General features: G+C 40.6%; 2 protein-coding genes and 2 non-coding genes across 4 annotated transcripts; 1 reads left to right on the plus strand and 3 right to left on the minus strand.

Moving 5' to 3' along the window:
• Window positions 1–3,630: 3,630 nt before the first annotated feature.
• Window positions 3,631–3,714, minus strand: Trnal-uaa (transfer RNA leucine (anticodon UAA)). The gene has a single exon. It is a non-coding gene; the product is annotated as a tRNA-Leu (tRNA).
• Window positions 3,715–3,942: 228 nt separating this feature from the next.
• On the minus strand, window positions 3,943–8,515 carry LOC145468270 (potassium voltage-gated channel protein Shaw-like). Its single transcript, XM_081451958.1, has 3 exons — window positions 7,825–8,515; window positions 6,799–6,931; window positions 3,943–6,053 (listed from the first exon to the last, which is right to left on the minus strand). Exons 1-3 carry the CDS (start codon window positions 8,371–8,373, stop codon window positions 5,107–5,109), a joined length of 1,629 nt encoding a protein of 542 aa, XP_081308084.1. The 5' UTR covers window positions 8,374–8,515; the 3' UTR covers window positions 3,943–5,106.
• Window positions 4,154–4,237, plus strand: Trnal-uaa (transfer RNA leucine (anticodon UAA)). Its single transcript has one exon. It is a non-coding gene; the product is annotated as a tRNA-Leu (tRNA).
• A 2,629-nt stretch (window positions 8,516–11,144) lies between the features above and the next one.
• Window positions 11,145–21,271, minus strand: LOC145468258 (uncharacterized). The gene is made up of 3 exons (XM_081451942.1): window positions 19,655–21,271; window positions 14,152–14,601; window positions 11,145–13,429 (listed from the first exon to the last, which is right to left on the minus strand). Exons 1-3 carry the CDS (start codon window positions 20,243–20,245, stop codon window positions 11,912–11,914), a joined length of 2,559 nt encoding a protein of 852 aa, XP_081308068.1. The 5' UTR covers window positions 20,246–21,271; the 3' UTR covers window positions 11,145–11,911.
• Between the last annotated feature and the right edge of the window lie 216 nt (window positions 21,272–21,487).

The following is a 21,487-nucleotide window of genomic DNA, read 5'->3' on the forward strand; positions in this document are numbered from 1 at the left end:
GACTCAGACTGTCCCTGGAGAGTGACGGGGTCACGGCACGCCCCTTGTTGCTCAGACACCCCAGGAGCCACAGCAGCCCTTTCTGCCTGCTTGGATGGCGACGCTTTTTGACTTGTGCCCTGCTGGATGAAGCGTTCTGTCAGGTTTAAATTACGCGTCAATGTGCTTCTGTTGTAAAACTCTCTTGTCTTCCTTAAATGACGACGGTTCCGTCGATATCTGGCACCATCTTCAGTAACCACCTCGTACGACCGAGTTCCCACAGATTTGTCCACCCTCGCTTTGACGGTCTCGCTAGTTAGACTTCGAGGGAAAATTAAAAAAACCGTATCTCCACTTTTAAGCTCTGCAAGCTAAGATCTTTGGCTCACTTGTTGTAATTAATCGCTTGACGTTCTTTGTTAGTTAGCAGCTTGTCGTGGACATTATATTATGATCAACGGCTGGTTGGAGAGCCGCGACAAGGTAGGGACCTGGGTTCTGGTTCGTCTGCTCATGAGTCGTACCACTGGGCTGCTGTCCATTCCTTGACTAGGCGTGTTCCTGTATTGGAGCAGTGCAAGATAAGGATCTGTCTTGGCCTTTCTAGATTTCTTCATAAATGTCTTTACTGACTTGACGGCTGCCTCAACTTTCCCGTTACTCTGAGGGTATGTCGAGGAGCTTGTCACGTGAGCGAAACTCCAATGACGACTGAACTCCTTAAATTCATCTGAAATAAATTGTGAGCCGTTGTCTGACACGCACGTTTCTGGAATACCGTGCCTAGCGAATTGGGCCCTCAACTTCCGGATCACTGTTGCTGACCGTGTGTTCTAAAGACGATCAAGCTCCCAAAACGAGGAGTAGTAATCCACACAGATGAGGTAGTTACGACTCCTGTTACTGAACAGGTCAATTCCAACTTTGGCCCAGGGTCTATCCGTGACTTCGTTTGAGATCAGGATCTCTTTAGGCTGTCTCTTGTCGTAGGATCTGCAAACATCACACGTCTCAATGAACTGCTGGATCTTACTACTCATGCCCGGCCAGTAAATGCATTCTCATGCTTGCGACAGGCTGCTGACAACACCGGAATGAGCATAATGAAGGCGACGCATCACAGGTCTCGACGCAGCGATTTCGGAATCAGCGATTTTCTGGTCTCCGAATGGAGGCGTGGGTTCGTATCCCACTTCTGACACCATGTTTCAACAAGTAGACAGCAACGTACCACAAGAACAAAATAACCGTTTATTTTGAAAGTCATTCTTCCTTATATATACATCATAACGAGGCTAACGTGCACCCTAATACCGAGGTTACCACACATAACAATATTTATAGCTATTTATTTGCCATTTATTTAGGATGATACTCTATACGAAACGCTGGATTGAAGGTCGCAGTTCTTTTATAGCTATTTTTTTCTTGCTGCACATGTGATGGTGTTTTAAGCTTTCGTTGAGCAAGAGCGAGTTTCTGAACCTTGCGTCACTTTGCCGAATAAATAATTTTGTTACTCATTGATTTCCTTATGCTTCACTGATGCAAGAAAAAAGCAGGACCAGTACAACTCCGCATCAGCGTCATGAATGCTTTCACCGGTATGAGTACCAAAGATTAATTGTTCTGTTAACGGTTACAATGGTAAAGTGTGTATAGAAACAGGGGTCCTATACGGTTAAGAAGAAGGGTGAAGCAACTTGCAGTATTTCTACGTCTAATTTCCTTCAGTGGGATGCTTGTATATCTCGGGGGTACCCCAACCACAAAATTCTCTGGTATCCATTTATACACCTAGGTGATAAGAGGCACTGTGAAAATAAAACGAGTTGTTTTTTATCCCAAAACACTCCACAATATCCTGGCCCGGGCTCCAACAGGGACTTCTTGAAAGATAGGTCGTCAGGCCAACGCTAGGCCACGGTGTCTCCAACTATTAACTGTACAGCATAATGAAACCTTTTTTTTTTTTCTTTTTTCAGGAAAGAACTTCAAAGTGTGTGAAAACTGGCTTCTCTTCAGTCTGCTGTTGATTTCTTCATCATTTCGTACCCAGTCCTTACAACTCTAACAGCCCTGTCTTGTTTAGTCCTAACTGGTCAGCAGCTTACACCTCAAAAGGTGTTCACAACCATAGCCCTGTTCGGAGTCTTGAATGGCACAGCTACAAATTTGTTTGTCAAGACAAACTTCTTCTTGTCATATTCAATTAGCTCAATGGAAAAAAATTCCCGTTTCCTTCTAGAAGGTAACATCGATGCGCAAATGGACGATGATAATTGTCCACTGGTAGTCAGTGTGCCGTTGCCACTAGGCTTTAGGGCATCAGAAAAAGGTTCCAGAAAAAGAAACATTCCCTAAGATTGCTTTGCATGACATATCAGCTAGTCTGGTCAAAGATGAGCAAAGTTTTCAGCTCAGCCGAAACATTATTGGAATTATAGGCTCCGCGCGTTGGTTGGGGCAAATCTTGCATTTTTCACTCCATCATCAATGACCTCCACATTGATGAAGGAACTATCGAGACTAAAGGAGAGCTAATCAGTGTTCCTCAGGTAGTCTGGGTCTGTTCGGGGGCTATACGGGACAATATTTTGTTTGGCCAGCCATTGGAAACAAAAAAGTACGAAAACATTCTAGACGCCTGTGCGTTAAAAGCGGACTTAAAAATATTTCCCAAAGGAGACCTTACCCAGATTGGAGAGCGTGGAATAAGCCCAAGTAGTGGTCAACAAGCTTGGGTCAGCTTAGCTCGTTCAGTGTATGCAAATGGTGATATCTATCTCTTGGATGATATACTGAACGCCGTTGATTCCAAAGTTGGCCAACAAATTTTTCAAAACTGTTTCAGCGGAATACTGGCTGATAGACTTCGAATCCTAGTCACTCATCAGGTACAATAACTGGAGACTGCGGATCACATTTTGGTACTCGACAATGGGGCAATTATAAGTGAAGGGACGTATTCTCAACTCAGCAAAAAACGACACCTTCTCCTCAAAGTTGATCACAGATGCGAGACAAAGCGACGAACATCATGAGAAACTTTCCAAGTGCTTCGTCAGAAAGTCAGAATACTGAGTTGTTCCATCGATCAGATGACAAAGGGATTGAAAGAGCTGCGGAGGAAAAAGTGAAAGAAGCAGTGTCCTTGGATGTTTACTGGCAATACCTAATTAAAGAGGGGACAACGATGGCTGCGCTGTTAGTGTCTGGATCAATAGCAATATTACCAGATGGTAAGAGATTGTTGATAATTAATAAGTCCAAACAATCTCTCATTCTCCATGGCATCTCAGTCATCAGTCAATCAGGATGCAATCTGAAAATTTATTCTGATTACTGTAAAACATATTTAAGGTCCTAAGACCATTCTGAGACGGAAAAAGGTACTATAAGAATTGTAGACTAATATGGCTTACAAGCCAAATGGCAAGACACAAAAACGTCTTAAATAACAAGAAATCTTGCCGAGACTTTCACTTTCGTAGCTAAAATGCTTTTATGGGTAATATTTTTACGGTTAACTGTAAAAAGTTTCCAATTGTTACGCGTAACTGTAAAATGTTTGGCCCGTTTTATGGGTAACGATGAACCCCTAAGGTCACGGCTTCAGCAGTATTTTGATGTCTTTGGCAAAAAAAATACCAGGAGTGGGGTTCGAACCCACGCGGACAACACGTCCATTGGAACTTAAGTCCAACGCCTTAACCACTCGGCCATCCTGGTCACGTTTGATATAATCTGTGTGCTTGTTTTTAATAGCTCATGTAGATTCAAATTTTACTTAATCTCCGACACTTTCCAGGCTAGGTGATAACTAAAAAGTTGCGTGTTTTTGAATACCCGGCATAGCCAATTGAAACCCAATTGAATTGTATTTCAATCGAACTCAATCCACGAATTGAGTTCGATTGAGTTCGGTAATCAAATCGAACTCACACAAAATGACTGGACAATCGAACTAAATTGAACTTTTGATTTCTGAACTCTTGATTTGTAAAACTGGAAACTGGTGTTGAAAATCAATAACAAGTTTTGCAAGGCTCGAGTTACTTCAGTGTAACACGTGTTTTTTTTGTTTAATCTTTGTTCAAGCGAATTTATTACTGATATATGAATCGGCATTTTGATATCTCTTTCGTTTTCGGTGGTGAACCCATCCATTACCAGGATGGCCGAGTGGTTAAGGCGTTGGACTTAAGATCCAATGGACGTGTTGTCCGCGTGGGTTCGAACCCCACTCCTGGTAAGAATTTTCTTTTTTAACAGCCGTGTCAAGTTGTAAACTCGTTTATCCGTATAACGAATTTACGACGACCAAGGAATACTGAATTCGTAAACCGATTTAATTTCAATTTATCAGTGGCTGAGAAGATTTTAGTGACACTGACGTATTTTGTATTTTGTATTTCTCATTTCAAGCGGGAACAAAGCAGTGGCGGATCTAGGGGAGAGGCCCGGGGGGCCCGATCCCGCCTTATTTTGGGCGAAAAACGAAAAAATCACAGAAGGAAGAAAAGCCGGCAGGGCACGCAAAACAAAACCGCCACATCCACCTTAGTTTAAGGTCTGGATTCGCCACTGCAAAGCCAGTAACCCCGACCTGCTGTACGGGAATACGTGTTAGTGTCTCTAGTCGCACCAAGTATACTGATATGATTTTTATTATCATCCTTTAATTAGTTATCTGAGTCAGTTAAACACCATGTGTCTATAATATTTACACACTCTGAAAGTAGCTTCTAATGTACTTTCGACTTGTATAGTTTTGCTTACTATTCCGTGTACAATCGTATAAACACTTTTTACAGCTTTTGATGTGAAAACTGTTGCTAATGATACATGAACATTCTGTCCATATATCAATCTGTATGACGTGAGCAAATGTTGATTATCCTTACTAAATTTCATACCTTTATTTTAATCTTAAAATATCAGGATAAGAATTCGTTGTTTACCATGTTTACCATCAAATGGCATCGTTATTTCTTAGTACTGTACGCGGGTTTGCCTCTAAATTGTACCGTGATTTCTTGACGACCGCAGCTGTTGTCTTTCTTTGCTAAGTTTCGGATATGTCCGTGTCATACTTAATTCTGCAAGGAACATTTCATCTCCTCATACAAGGATGCTATCCCGCCTGATACTCGCCTTCCTCGTCAGGGGTAAAGATGGACGCGGTGACGAAACTTGCTTCAAAGGTATCGGAGGGTCCTGGGAGACTTGACACACACATGGAGACCTGGGTGACGGAATAGCTTTAGAATCAAACACAAAGCTGTTTCGATCACAGATCTGAAGGCGATTAGGTGAACGCTGGTAGCCACTGTCTGAGTTGTTGGAAATCACCATAGAATCAGTTTGACTGGTTCTGCAGGCCAGCACAGTTGGCAAGCTCTGGCAGTCAACTTCAAAGTTTCGTTGCTTCCTGGGAATCTTCAGTTGCGCTTGCGCGAGGTTGTAGTATAGGGAAAAGGTACTGCCAATCACGGAGGCGGACGTAGAGAGGATGATAATGCCGCAAATGGAAGCGATACCACCAATGACCTTGCCTGCAAATGATTCCGGTACAATGTCACCGTATCCTACCGTTGTCATGGTGATGACACCCCACCAGGCAGCATTAGGCAGGCTGTGGAACAACGATTTGGATTTAGCCGTGCCCCAGCTCTTCTCGGCGTACAAAGTGAGGCTGGAAAAGATGATGACAGGAATGAGGAGAATGAGGAGGAGAAGGCCCAGTTGATGACGGCTAGCCTTGACTGTCTTGCCGAGAATCTGGAGGTCGTACAAGAGCTTGAAGAACCTGAAGATGCGCACCACCCGCGTTGTGTTCAGGACTTCAATCAGTGTTGTGCGCTCGAACACGAGAAGCAGGTACAGTGGGATTATCACCAGCAGGTCAATCCAGTTTTGCAGCTTCTTGGCAAATTGGAACTTACTGGGACAGAAAACCAAGCGCAACAGGAATTCCAAAGTGAACCAACCTGTACACACCGAGTCTATGATCGTCAGCGCGTCCATCGGGGTCCGGGAGCCCTCAAGCTCCGTTGTCGTTTTCGTTGCTGAGGATTGTTTCAAAGAAACTTTGTTATTATTGATCTTACAGGCAACAAAATGCTAAATATATTCGGCGAGTGAAAATCGTCACTACAGGACCGAAGTGATGAAATCTAAAACACGCTGCAATTTTGATGCCAGCACCCTTAAAACTCTCACTTGGTTATGATTGTTCTGTTTCGGATTTTTCAACAACATGCCCACATCACAAAAAAGGCCAGTAATAGAATTTGAAGAAATTTGATCAGAACATTAGCACATATGGGCCAGTGAGAGGTGAGCTTAATTTAGTCCACAACTAATAGATGTTGTTGTTGTTTGTTTGTTTTGCAAATTGAAACATAACCTAAATCCCGCGCAAAAAAGAATGGCAGATGGTGGACCAAGTAAAGCCGTAAGGGGACTTTTAACGGGCTATACGCGTCACTTAAAGGAGCTACGCTACGGCTTGCGCACCTGGAAAAACCTTAGCCTAAAAGTTTTTCAAGTTTGTCGTTTGCAATCCGTGTTAATCTTCTCCATCCTTGACTATCCTTGTTCCTTTATGGTTTATGATTATCTCTTTGGTGTTTTTCTATCTTAGTAAACGACTATTTTCATGGTTTCAAAATAACTTAAAATCCAGTGACTGAGCTCCTTTAATTGCGATGTACATGTAGTTTTCCAAACTTATTAAGTACAGAGAACATCTTTCCTCCCTATTGATGTCCCCGGTCAATGTTTAGGGTACCATTTTACCGCTGTACTTACTATAGTTGTTAGCTCCGTGTGTAACATTGCGAGTGACGGGCACTTCTCTGACTCCCTTGAAGTATTCGACGGTCCACAGGCAAATAGTGAAGATAGAGGTGACTATGAACCCCAGAGAGACCCAGGCAAATACCTAGTAAAATAAAGTTTAAAACAAGTTGCATGCGGAGAGGTTGAAAATATTGAAAAAACAAAACAAAAACAAAAACAAACAAACAAAACAAAACAAAAAAACTATTATCTGTTACTGTAAACTGCCGCTTATAATCCCTCCCACTTATAAGCCCCCCTCCCCCCGCCCGGTTAGAGGCCGTTCTACTTGTAAACATAATATTCAGTTCTGATTATAAGCGCCCCCCCCCCCCCCCCCGATATAAGCCCTACTGTAGTTTCAAATAAAATACGAAATCAATAAATTATGTTTTATTTCGGTTATAAGCCCCTCGGATATAAGCCCGTCTAAAAGCTCTTACGAAGTTGCATAAGCCCAGGGGTTAGAAGCGGCAGTCTACGGTGATGAAAAAAACTGTGTTCCTTTTACAACAGAAATTCGCTTAATTTGTAATTCCATAATCCCGTCAAAGAAAGAACTTCCCGAATTATTCAAATTCATTTACGGAAGCTTAAAAGGAGATTCAGATAATTTTTTATAGGTCAAGCCACAGATAACTTTTTAATTCACATCAGAAGGGTGAGGAACAGGGCAAAGCAACACAAAGCAGCGTTTTTGAAGGTTTTTCAGTAAAATCAGAAAATAAGAACGTTGACAAGAGTTTTAACATTCTAGGCCATAATATCATATGGCTTAAATTCTAAGTTCCTATCTTTCGTCTTTGTGGTTTTATATTGATAGAAATTTGCATATCTTGTGCTAAACAAACAGCATAATTCTGAGATGAATTTTGTTTCGGTTTTTTTCATGGTTTGCTGGAAGAAAAGACTTTTATCGCGCGGTTTTAACAAATATGCGTAAGTCAGCAAGTTACTTTATTCACTAACTGTAAGCACAATAGAATTACAAGGTACCTTAGCCGTCGAGGACGAATACGGATCATCCAGAATTTCCCAAACAATCGGCTGGTTTCTTTGCCACCACGACGAATTGGGATGATTGTAAAACCGATCTCGAGGCCTCTCATCCGCCGAGTTTTCATATTTTGGCCTAAAATCTAAGGCCTGCAAGTTTTCTTGAGCGTCCCTGTGTTTCGTGTAATTTGGCCAACAACACGATTCCATTTGTTGCTCATCTAAGCCCCAGTAAGCGAGCTCTTGCTCGAATAATGGACCGCAAATGTTTCGAGGACAGTGAAGTTTGCCCGTTTGTAAATAGTTCAAAACCTGCGCGAAAACGCCTGGATGTCGATCGAAAAAATATTCCCCTGTTTCTGGATCGTAATCAAGTTTGCCTCGGTTCTCTAAGATCCTCGAGAGCGGAATATCTGGTATATTTCTCAGCGTACTTATGTACGGCTCAAAGAGTTTTCCTCCGACATTCAAAACAACACGATCTCGCATGTCCTTCTTTGAAGCGAGGGCATCAAGCTTGCTCGTGTCTCTTCTCTCTAGAGGTGACATTTTTTCCTTTTAGTCTGTAATTTACGGCATGAAGCTCGCTTGAAATTCCTGATCTTAAACCGCAAATTTAAAGAAAAGATGACCAGAATTTCCCCCGCTTGTAAATCGAAGATGTTATTTTCTTATCGCATCCGGGTCTTTATTTTTCCATTGCACCTGTCTGGTTGGCGTTTCCTAGCAACGAATGACATCGATGATTTTATCACCAAGCCTTGAATTAGTTCTATTTCTTTTTCCTCTAACGGTGATACAATCTAAGAATAAATGCTCTCGATCAGTTTGCCAAAAAAAAAAAAAAAAGGCAGATTAAAATCAGGAGGCCCCAGATATTCGTCTTATTATACGTCTATCGATTCTAGGAAAAAACTACTAACGGAAAAATAAAGTGTGGACTCAGTTCACACATCAGTTTAAAAGGAAGCTTCTACACTTTTATGATAACAAATCTCTTTCTTATAATCTTCCAAGTACAAGTGAAGTGGTGGGGATGTAAGTATCTAAACTTATTTTTAGATCAGCTTATTATTATATACTAGCATAAGTTTATTCTTTTATCACTTTGGTTTCCTACGTATGACTATGCAACGAATTTAATTAAGTTAAAGTTAAAGTTAAATATCGTTAGTTTGGTGATGTTCTTTGAAAGACCTCGTTGCGTCAACGATACTTTTTAAAATCCTCTTTCAAAGTGATTATTAAAACTTTAAAAAAATTACGGGAACGGCTAAGAAAAAATTGATTCGTTGCACAGCAAGGTTAAGTTGTGCCTCTGAGTCTAAACTTTTAGCGAAGAGGACTGTTTATATCGATCAATAAACCATCTCTGCGTATTTGAAGATTTATCGGACACTCGACCATCGACCTTCAAAAGCAATATTTTGCACCAAAATACTCCTGTCAATTAATTGTTCTAATACTTTATAACTTTGCTCTCAATTTCATAAACGTAATCCCTGAATTCATAACTATTCCAGGAATTATTCAAACAGCCAAACAAACAAGTTTCTCTTTTGCTTCGACCACCTGATATATAATTGTCTGTACAAACATGTTCACAGTGGTCTTTAACGTTTTTGCCTAATTATACCTTACGTCTACAAACTTTCCATAGCAAAGCGCCTATTTTGGAGTTATTTAAAAAAAAAATTCCTGATTAAAAATGAACCCTGAATGCATTTCATTTCAACTTCGTTACAAGGCCTATTTGTAGTTCTCATGATTTACTTGCCGGTAAAATATAGTACACTGTCTTCGTTCAAGCAAGAGACGTCCATGCTTCTATGCCCGTTATAAAACATTTGGAAGTCTTCGGGCCGAGTAACACGTCTCTCAAGTGCGCGCAGTCAGAAGGGGATGGAGGGTGGGGAGAAATGCCCTTCCTCGCTGCACTTTACGTTAATTATTCTCCAAACCTGGGATAGCGCACGCATGCGCACTTGAAGATAACTCTGGTTATATTCACACCATCTGGAAAATCATTTGCTCAGTAACCTTAGCTTCAGATTTAAAAAAAAAACCTTCAGGTTCGGATCTGTCTCGGAGTGACATGAAGAACTAATTGAGAACTAATTAAAAAACGTCCTGCAAACAATCTGCAATCAACACAATTTAGAAAAAATTAATTGCTATGCGTTCAAGAAAATGAGTTCTTACCTTAAAATAATTTGGTATTCAGTCGTCAGGCAAAAATTCTCGCCAAAGACTGAGAAAGCTTAAAAATATGTTAATTATAGAGTAACTTGTAAAATACTAAAATTGCTAAAAAAACAACATTAGTGACCATCTTTACGAGCTCAATAGTTTTATCCGCTCAAGGGAAGTTTGGCATTAAACTTTAACTGAGCTCACATTTGCCTCCCCCCCCCCCCCCCCAAAAAAAAAATGCCAGACAAAAAATGGAAAAATTCTACACCAATGACAAGAGGCTCACTGGATATTTTTGTCAGATGTCCAATGGTTGTGAACATTCTTAGCTAACTCTCTTTTCCGCCAAAAACATCAAATTGTATTATAAAAGCTGCTACCATGCCTCGATGATAATTTTTAACTTAGCCTAGTTAGAGTGACTGGTGCTTAAACTTCCGTGTAGCGTCTGTGATTGGCTGTTTCTTGGTTTTGAATTTTCCCGCGCAGGTAACAGCCAATCAGATGGAGTCTCGCATCTCTGTAAGGCTGCGTCATTGGCATGGAAATGTTTCTACTCGAACCTAGTTATCTCTCTTGAAAAGTTTTGAACTTAGAAAATTGTAGTTTTTATCCTCAGCCTCACACATATATATACATTACCAACTACATGGAGAGGCGGCTGGGAGAGTGAAAGGTAAATGTAACGATACGAATTTATTTATTTGTTTTATTTATTGTCTCATCATGGCACGAATGTGGAACAAAGGTAAAACCTGTACAACTGACGGGCTCTTATTACTATTTGTCCCACGTTCCTGACATTCACGGAGCTTAAAATTTACTATCTTTCATGGTCGCATTAAATTAAATTTCCTTTGTATAGCAGTATAGCATAACCCAGATTCAAACTTTATCTTCAGAAATAGAAAAAAGTAACATCGGTTTAATAGCAAATGGCCCAGACCATAGTACCTAGAGGAAAATGGCTAAGAAGCCCGGTAAACATCAAAGAAGCAAACAAACAGGCTAAGATTTATATTGGAAGGTCTGTGACCCTGTACATCTTTTGGTACTACGCATGAATTACATAATCGCAATACTTCTATTGGTTGGTTGTATGAGCACACATAACTGTCTTCTGTATTTTACCAGGTTTTGTGCAGGGTCAACTCCTAAAATAGCCAACAAAACATACAACAAGAAGTTTGCCAGTTTTCATAATCATTCCCTCTATTAACCATGCCCAGACACTGCAAAATTATGCAAGTGCCTCACAGGGCAGCATTTGGCACGTTGCCCACGCGGCGGCGTGCAATATTACAAAGCCAAAATTGCGATGGTAGCTGGATCAAGCAGCCGAGAAAATGTTCTGCAGACAATTAGAATGTTTGCTCTTAAAAAGGTGGCAAACAGTCGTCTTGCTTTGATAAGTGGGCAGAACATTGCTGATATTTTTGACACTGCCTCAGAATCCACGTGAATGTTGCAACGATTGACTCGCGTCAAAATTGTTACGCACATCAATCAATAGAACGTTTTCACTCACGTGGCCAGGACACATGCACATTTATTGGAACAAAAGAAGTGTTCACCTAAGAAAAGAGTTCAACTCCCACAGGATTAGTTTGGTACGCAAACAAGGCCCCTGTTTCATTGTTTTGAAACACCATTATGGCTGCTATGAAGTCAGGTGAAAAACCGCTCTATAGCTGAAACTTTGCGCGGAATTTTTTTTAGAAGGGTTTTGGGGCAATTTCAGGAAGGCATAATTCAAACATTGCACAATGTGTCCGGGTATTTCTTTATATACAAAAAGAAGTGATCTCTATATAGAACGGTCGATGAAATGGGTCTGCCATTCACCAGACACCTCTCCCACCACCTCTCGTCTCCTTGTGTGTCCGAGCTAGGATCATACACGGGTCATATTTTGAATGTTGTCTCTTTTATGTCCTCTAATTGCCGACCTAAGCATATCATCCCTGCCTTCAGATTCCAACACGTTATTGCTCTGTGAAGGCGTAGAATGCTGCAAATGTTTCAATTCTTGGGGAGAATTGTTATCTGCATATTGCGAATTCCTTGCACTGTCTATACATTTTCTACCCTTTAAATCATCAAAAGATCCATTTGCTGGTGGCCTGTGTACCTTTTCTTCCGATCTCACCAGAGGCGATATTGGCAATGACGTAATACCTCTGTTTCCGCCAATCGCGTTTCGTCTCTTGCCTGGCGGAGTGTCACTGGACGCGAGTTCGCTTCTAGACCGAACCCGAGGCTCAGCCGAAAGTTTGTTGGGATTTTTCTCTTCGTTTAAGTTTTCTGATGATCTCCACGGCGGTGCAGGTTCTATTTTATTGTCTTGTCTTTCTTGTCCCTTTTCATCGTCATTGTAGTCTTTGCTAGAGTCAAACGTTACTCCTCGTAAATTAACATGAGCGTGACCGGAGTCACGGCCGTCACCAGGGTCACGCAGCGGCCGCATTTCATCTTCCGTTTTTTCGTCCGAAAGGACAGCTCTTCTACCCTCGTTATTTTTGTGTTCTGATGTGTTTGATTCATTTGACGATTCGTGCGTTCCACCGTATCCTTCCTGTGGCGAGGTTTCACTTGGAGATTTCCCAAGGATTCCACTCTCCCCCGCGCTATCCCCGTCGGTTGTCGTATAATAACTGTCTCTCTCTTTCTCGTGTGACGATACATCGCCGTTTCCACGGTTAGCTAGACGTTTACTTCCGCCTCGCCTCCTCTTGCGCTGACTCTGTCTCTTTCCCGAAGGGGTGGGTGCGGGAGAAATTGCCATTCGGCGGTGCGAGGGAGCCGTTATATGCAACATGACGTCACTGGCTCCTCGGAGGCCACTGGATATGTCCATTGCACTGCCCGTAGGTGGAGACGAAAATAACTCCTCTGCGCTCTTCTTCACATTGGAAGCATGTTCCACATCGGAGGTGTCCGACTCTAGCCGAGGCAACGTGGAGGGTGGCAGCACCGCTTCCCTACGAGTCGAGCGACACCGAGGAGTTATCGACGGATTCCGAAGACTCTTTCGCGGCAGAGGCAAGGTTTCGTTGCGTGGACTCGGATTACTGACTGCCTCTGAACTGTCCGAGTTTCCTTCGTTGTTGTACAAAGTCGACTCTGACACGAGAGCGCCTGCAGCACCAAGTAAAATCGGCGTGCGCTTCTTTTTAGGCAGTTTCAACTGCGCTTGCGCATGAGAATAAAACAAAGTGAAGTTGCTGCCAATCACAGACACAGGAAGTGCTACGATGAGCACCCCTACGCATGCGCAAATTGCGCCAAGAATCCTTCCAAGAAGGGACTTAGGATATGTATCACCATAGCCTACTGTCGTCATGGTGATTACAGCCCACCAAAAGGCTTCTGGGATGCTGTCAAAATCTGAATCCGATGGTGGCTTTAGAGTCTGCAGAAAAAAAAAATACAACCAAATAATAAAACCAAACTTTGATGGCTTTTGAAAGTACTTCTCAATGGTTTTCAAATAAATGGCCGCTCACCAGGATTTCCTCCACAAACATAACTGAAAGGTTAGGGCCGTATATTACTTCATAGTAAACTGTTCCATTATGGTAAATAGTAGCTTTCATTTGAATGGTCACACACTAAGATTTCATCCACAAAACTTAAAAGCTAGAACCACCTTGTATAGTATAATAAACAGTACCACATGAAAGTACTGCTCAAAGCTTTCATTTGAATGGTCACACACTAGGGTTTCATCCACAGATTAAAAAGGTAAAGCCGCCTTGTACACTCGGGGGGGGGGGGTACTCCCTTATATGAGCTATATAGGTATGTACGGCCCCAAAGGGTATGATTTTTCAGCCGTTTTGGTCATAATTAGGGTATGGTTTTTGCACTCTAACCTTGATATGGGTATGTTTTTAAGAAGAAGCCACTTTTTCATTATTATCAAGTTAACAAAAGCCCTTCAAAAATCATGTTTACGGTGATTTAACATTGGTCTAAACTTTTTAGGGAACTTATTATGACGCGGTTCTGAAACAGGGTTTTAATTTAATGGTTAGGTCATAAATAGGGTATCGAATATTTGGTCAGGTCATAAATAGAGTAGGGAATATCGCAGATCTTGGTGAAACGGGGTGAAATGTCAACTTTTCTCACCTTTTCTGCATAGAAAACCAACGTCGAGAAAATGACCATGGGAATCAATAGGATAAGGACCAGGAGAAATAACTCCCGTGCACTGGCTCTCAAGGTATGTCCAATCACTTGCATGCCACTCATGGTCCGAAAAAACCTGAATAACCGGAAAATCCTGATCAGTCGGAGAACGAACAGAAAGGTTAGAGTGCCTGTCACTGTACTTGACAAGTTGACGTAAAGGGGAACCACTGATGTTATGTCGACCCATGTCATAAATGTTTTAAAAAATTCGGGCAGTGAAGGGCATGTGCAAAGCCTGGCCAGAAAGTCGGCTGAAAACCACACCAGGTAGAAATATTCCATGCCCTCGAACAAAGACTTGTAGTCCTCACTCAGGTCTTCAATTGATTCCAGGCAAAATGTGAGCACTGATAAGACTATGACAATCAATGACACCATAGCAAACATCTGAAAAAAAAAAAGAGAGAGTAGAGATGTAATGCTGGTCTGTGCAGATCTCGGTGTGCTCTCATCCCCCCGGGGATGCCCCCTGTAATGGCCTATCGGGGAGGCTCCGCCCAAAAGGGGTTACCTTTCCTAGGGATTTCACAAGTTGGGGTATAGAAAAGGGTTGGGCAATCGGAATATCTTGACTCCGGCCACAAGATGAACTGAAAAAATAATACTTGTTTTTCTGGTTAACATCTCTTCTGGTAATGCTCGATGTTCCCCGGTAATGTTATTCATTAACTTCATTCGAAGGGTGCAGTTTTCTTAAGTAGGTACGTGAAAGAGGAACCCGTTTTCCAGTAAAAGGTTTACCAAAGGAGTACCTTCTCTGTCGAAATGGTATACAAAAGGACAAGGGGCTGAACCTCGGTGCGGAGCCTCCACGTAACAAAAAACTTTCTAGAGTATCTCCCCGGGCTCTCATCTCATTAGCATGTAATTCTTGGAGTTTCCTCCCGTGGGAAATGGAACGGACTTTTTGCTAATTTTGAGCCCAGTTTTCTCATACTTTTGAAAGTAATGTTCACGTCAGAATTGGTGAAACACTTTTTCTCTCCTCTCCGTCGTCTACTTTGAGAAAAATGACTTTATTAGAAACACACACTTGGTCGAATGTTTTCTTCCGAAGAGCCACGCGCCAAAATCGTGGTACACGGCGAATGACACATTTAATTAATATTCCTTAGCGGACTGTTTTCACGGGTTACAACTTTGTTAAAACAGTTGATGCAAGTCTAAATCAAATAGAAGGGCGTTGTACATCACTAATATAGCGTTTCACTTACGTACACATGCATATTTATTGAAACAAAAGGTACATAAGGAAAGAGTTCAACTCCCACAGGATTGGTTTGGTACACCAGCATGGCCGCCGTTTCATTGTTTTGGAACACAACCAATATGGCTGCCGTAACGTCATGTGAAAACGCTCTATAACGCCAAACGAGCCAATCCGCAGTCGAAGCAAAAATATCCAACGAGTGACGGGTGCCAAAGGCGGGAAAAATAGATAACCTGAACCACGATTGATATAAGTTGAATTAAATTTAGCCGCTCCCAGCTGGTTTATCTTAATCTTGGTTACTATAAATTTGCGTTCATTCTGTTTGTATAGAGCACGTTGCAGAACAAGCGAATTCATGATTTTGGCTGAGTCAGTAAAAACCGTATGCGGCCTGCCGCCAAAAAGGCTACACTCGTTCAACTTCGTCACTTTTGTGTCTGTAATTTAAATTACAAATTACAAAGACTATTGTCGTAATTAAAAGTCAGTGTTGCTATCAGATTGTTAAATCGATGCCCCCGGGCTAAAATCAACCACATAGAGGTTTTTGTAGCCCTATAATACGAAGATATGTACTTTTTCTTTTTTCCGCGGGCAAGAAGACTATTTCAAAGACTTCCAATATTATAGTTGAACTGCTTAGTAGCTTTTGTCATCTGGCCCATCTATTGTAACAATTATAATCAAGGCCAAATTTTGGCTGCAGTCAATTTGTGTACTTGCCACGGGCTTGACAACAAAGCCACGTTGTATGCAGGAATAATCTTTTTCTTTTCAGTCGCATTAAACCAAACTACCTTTCTTGGAATATTTTGTGGAAAACAAAGTTAAGCATAATCTGTATATAATGCGAACCTCAAATTTATATTCCTTTCTTTTTCACTCAAGACACGTTATCGAAAATGGCGCACGTTCGACAAAACACTACCTTCTGCCTTCGTGTCAAAGAGCGTTAGTAACAATATTGCAAATAGACACGTATTGAATGGTTCAACACGGTTATAAAGCTTTCGGTTTTAATTTAATACAAGACAAAGGTGTCAAGACTGGGGATTCGTGTGACCATATTTCGTACTCAGCTGGTGCCCATGAATAATACACTACAGCAGGCAGCTAGTTGTGGTTCATTTCCTGTGCTACTGCATTCGAGATCTGTTAAAGTACTTGAATTGCTAACAGCCTTTGCTTCAATTACATTCGCTGCGCATACACTTTTTTGTTATAAGAATATTGTTTTTTTCCGCCGAGGCTGAATATTCTTATTTTTCTGCCGATTTCAGGCTGACCTGATATATTCTTGTGAATATTCTTAGATTACAGCGTATGACATTTCTGTTTTCGAATGTATGAGGTGTCTAGACAGTGTTTTAAAAAGCATTTGGAGCCAGCCTGCAGGCAAAGAGGCCTGATATGACGTACATAACTTCTTGCAGAAATGTTTTTAGCATCGAACATACGACCAGTACAGATTTTGGTGCTTTTTGGCTGGTTTCACCGTTAAGAGAAAGGAAGAATTCCATAGTTTTAGTTAGAAACATATAATTGTATTGTATTTACAAATTTTCAACACAAAAAATTATGTTCTTTTCAAAATCTCAGCCTCAGGTTTTTTTTAAATATTCTTAAAATCTTCGATATTTTTATAAAATTTCTTATAAAAAATGTCAAACATTTTAGCCTCGATTTTCTTATAAATCATATATTCTTAGAAAAAAAAAGTGTATCAATAATACATATACTACTTCAAACACAAGTTTGTCAAATATTATTCTTCGTACATTAGTGTTAATATCACATATATGAGACTTGAAAGGTAACATTCTGTTAATTTCACCGGTCAGTCGTTTAAATTGATTGTACTGAAATAAGCTCGCATGATGAAGGTTTGTTGTAAATAACATTGTACGAAATCAGCATACTGATTGTACTGAAATAAGCTCGCAAGGCAAATTTAGCATTAGAGAGTAAACAAATTGGCAGATGAAGGTTTGTTGCAAATAACATTGCACGAAATCAGTATACATGCATGTTTAACAGATTCGACTGTTACTGTTTAACGCTAAATATAACAGCAAAAACGATTGCGATTTCTTTCACTCTGAGATACTTGGAATACGAAAAATAAAAATACATAACGGTACCCTTATATCTAAAATAATGTGCAAGATGTATTGTACGACTCCACGACAGACACTGAAATTGTTTGTTTTGAAAGCGGTAAAGCGTTTGAACTCCGCAGCTTTTTTTATGTAATATCGTCGGATAGAGCGAGTAATAGCACTTCGAGGGATGATCGCAGTTCATGGCATATATAAAATGGTGTAAGAAAAATAATATTTACATGGGATGCATCGAAATTTGTCGCGTTAACACAAACATGGACCGCAACACAGGTTTCAATACTTTGCTTTCTCTTAAAACATTAATAATAAGTGTCGGCTGTAAGTAGCTTTGTTATACGTTCGTTGATTGCAATTTCGTGCCAGGGATAACAGCCAATACGTCTTTTGCACCAATAAGAAAGTTTTCGCGTGGACAAGGAAAATAAACTATGAAAAAGAACATTTTGTTGTTGGAGTCATGGACATACCAGTGACTCTGTCAAATGCGTTTTATATATATAAAAAGCTCAAGATCGCGAAAAAAGTATTAAACTCGTGGACAGGTATGTTTTTGATTATTAAGTAAACAATTTGACACGGATCTACTTTAGAGCAAGACCCAAGGCGATTCTTTATTTCACCTGAATACATATTAAAATTATGTTTCGCTGAAGGCTGATGAAAACAGTTCCTCATTTCTTTCCCCTGAAATGCACTGAAAATTTACAGATGGCCTTGAACTCGCGAGCGAATCAATGCAATTTCTTTTTTGATACTGCATAATTTTACCTTCAACGATACTTCCTGGTTTCGAGAAAAATCCTTGCAAACTCGACTGTAGATTTAATTTATATGAACCGTAACAGTGAAATGAGTCCATTTAGGTATTTTCAAATGATAGGGGTCGATCGATTCAAAGGAGTATTCTATCATTGCTTTCATTAGATAGTTAACAGTAAATATGAAGAAGGGGTCGAACTTAACTGTTATATGTCGTGTAATAGGAAGTATGCCCTTTTTAGACTTTTAGAATGTATTTTGTTGTTCCCGCAGTAGACGGTTTGGCTATTGTTTATCGGAGCCAAAACATATATTGTATCAAAATTGTTTCGACGCAAAATTAAAATGCACATTTCTAGAAATACTGGTGTTGAGCTGTTGTTGGTTCGATCTTAAGAGCCCGTTTTCAAAATATCGAATGCAAAGCAAGTAGAGATAATAATATTTATTGATGAAGAAGAAATCGTCTACAAGATGATATTTCGCAAGCTGATGCAAACAGTTATTACCATAATTAATAATGAGAGAATTTTCTTATAACTGCCATGTTGCTATAGCCATCGGGTTTCATGTCATCATTTTTAACAGTAGGCCATTGTGTTGACATGTTTTCTGACAGCGAAACGCGCTTAAAACTCAGAACGCGATTCTACATACACAGACAACAATGTTGACGAATTTTTAAATATAAATAACATCAAACAACACCATCGCTTCGAGGCTTGGGTTCTGCAGTGAGATATGTGACCTCTACACAAGTTGGAAGCAAATTTACGTTTAATTTGACGTAGTCTGCGTTAAGATGACTTTCAATTTAAATGCTTAAAAATAAAAAAAATTGTTTTGAGTGGTAAATCGATACGCACTCCCACAAGTATTTTAGCTGTAGTTTCAAAACGCATCCACTTGACAAGTCAAAATGCCAGCTCGATTTTTTAATTTGCATACGCGCAGAAACGTGCAAAATGAAAACCGAAAAGCAAACGAAATTCCGTCTTTAGGCACAAGCTCCGACTCTTATCGATTTAGCCGGAACAACTAAAATCACGATTTCGCACTCAAACGGTAGAAACTGACGACGGTTGTGCAACTACATCTCACTTCCGTCCTAAATTTGAAAAAAGAAAAAAAAAAAAAGTATTAAATTCGATCTATTACATGTAAATTAGTCGCCTGCCCTGGTTGAAGTAAAAGCGGAAAAAAAATCGCGATACCTTCACAAGAAACTTGCTGAGTAAAATTGCTTTTATAAACATCAAAATTTTTGTTGTTATTATTATTATTTAATTTGCCTTTAGCAGTGAAATGAAAAAAGAAATAAGGTAAAATAATGTAGATTCCAAACCTGCGCGTATTTTGAAGAATATGGCTGCTCCAACATGGCCCAAATTTCTTTCTTCCATTTCGTTCTTGAAGATTCCTTGTGTCGAACTTTGAACGCGCTGGCTTCATTTTCAGATTCCTCGACGCTTTTTTGCAATCCTTCGAATGCCTTCAGTGTCGCTTGTGCATCTCGATGCTGGGTATAATTACTCCAGCAACACGGCTCCATTTGAAGCTCGTCTATCCCCCAAAACGCCAGCTCTTCCTCAAACAGTGGTCCGCACACATCACTAGGAGTATGAAGTTTGCCGGTCCGATAGTAATTGATAATGCTGGCGAAGACCCCAGGGTGGCGGTCAAAAAAGTACTCGTTGTTTTCCGGATCGTACTCGGCTTGTTTAGAAGCATTTTCCGCGATCCAGGCTAGCCTTGAATCCGGTACAACCCTAAGCGTGCTTAAGTACGTTTCGTGGCGATAGCCGCCTACGTTGATAATAACCCGGTCCTTCGCTAGGACGCGCGCTGGCAACGAGTCTTCGAAGTTGGACTCGGATTTCGCCCGCGCAATTCCCAGTCCTGGCTCGAGCATCGTTCGAGTTTGGTCCGTCTGCATGGAGCGGATATCTCAGCTGTGCACGGCCATTTTCTCAATTAAAAAAATCACTTGAAATGAAAGTGCCGCTCGGCTCAACTCACAACGCATAGGTTACATTCATCATCACTCGCGCTGGCTGGCCACCTGTTTGGCCGAGTCTCCATGTAATTTAAACACATTTGCATTTGAAACATAACGTGGCCGATTGCTGGCCTTTCTGCCGTTGTTATAAGAAGAGGGTTATCGCTTCCAGAGCCTGAATTATACCATCGATTAAATTACACCTTTAAATGACATCTGAGCGTGCAGAATATATACTAGATTACGGTACAGGCTCCAGAAGTACTCTAGTTAATTTATTAAGGCCCCAAGGTTTGTTTTACATCGTAAATCAATATTTAAATACAATGGACCGCACTATTAACCAATCAAAAACCGACTTTGACCTATGGACTAAAAGCTTTCAAATCTTCATCTTTCGCATCGATTACCGGCGACTTTTCCTATCAAAACAGCAGTCTAAAGCTTAACACATCAAGATCTTGCAAGAACAAACTAGAGGAACACAATAACGCGCGGTTGAAGGAAAACCGAACAAAAGCGATTCTCCCGAATCACAGACCTGAGCTAGATTTTGCGGCAAAGACCACCAGGAGGAAATTTGTACGTCTAGCCAAAATGTCGTCTACTGACTCAACTGCGAAAGGAATTAATATTCTTGTGTTTAAGCAGAACAGTTTAGCTGTCAACACCCTACACTAGATGAGAGTTAAATTCAAAGCTGGCAAAAATTATAAAACTCACAACAATTGTTAATTAGTTTGTTGTTAGTGGCTTAAATTTTTTTGGAAATAGAACTGAATATCCAAATCAGGCGCTTTGTACCTAATGATATGAAAAAAGAATGGAGAAATTGAATTTCTACGGGAACCCCTTGCCAGTTTCTTAAAGAATTTTAATTGAAAATGAGCCCATGATGGAAATGACGGATAAAAATAATTACGCATTTCCAGAGTCATTTTATTCCTAAGATTTTTAATTTTCGTGGACCACCCGCTAACGCCAATAGTTTGATTGTACTAAAATAATCGACTTGATATGGAGAAATCCTCTTGTTATTCGTCTCATTTAAGGTAACTTTTGAAATGCTTAAGCCATAGGGCTTTATTGCGTCAGTTGCTGAGGTATCGTTAAAAACCAGCCCGAGGAGCCGTTGTTTGTTACGATGGTGGTTTAAATTCTTTACCGAGCAGTTCGGAA

This window comes from Orbicella franksi, chromosome 14 (assembly GCF_964199315.1).
Source record: "Orbicella franksi chromosome 14, jaOrbFran1.1, whole genome shotgun sequence".
Classification (NCBI taxonomy): Eukaryota; Metazoa; Cnidaria; class Anthozoa; order Scleractinia; family Merulinidae; genus Orbicella; species Orbicella franksi.

Excerpts from the sequence above, each read along its gene's own strand:
- LOC145468258 (XM_081451942.1), bottom strand. The coding sequence starts at position 20,245 with ATGCAGACGGACCAAACTCGAACGATGCTCGAGCCAGGACTGGGAATT. Across the intron at positions 14,602-19,654 it reads ATTCTTCAAAATACGCGCAG|ATGTTTGCTATGGTGTCATT; the intron begins GTTTGGAATCTA and ends TTTTTTTTTCAG. Across the intron at positions 13,430-14,151 it reads TGGTTTTCTATGCAGAAAAG|ACTCTAAAGCCACCATCGGA; the intron begins GTGAGAAAAGTT and ends TTTTTTCTGCAG.
- LOC145468270 (XM_081451958.1), bottom strand. The coding sequence starts at position 8,373 with ATGTCACCTCTAGAGAGAAGAGACACGAGCAAGCTTGATGCCCTCGCT. Across the intron at positions 6,932-7,824 it reads ATTCGTCCTCGACGGCTAAG|GTATTTGCCTGGGTCTCTCT; the intron begins GTACCTTGTAAT and ends TTATTTTACTAG. Across the intron at positions 6,054-6,798 it reads ACACGGAGCTAACAACTATA|CAACGAAAACGACAACGGAG; the intron begins GTAAGTACAGCG and ends AACAATCCTCAG.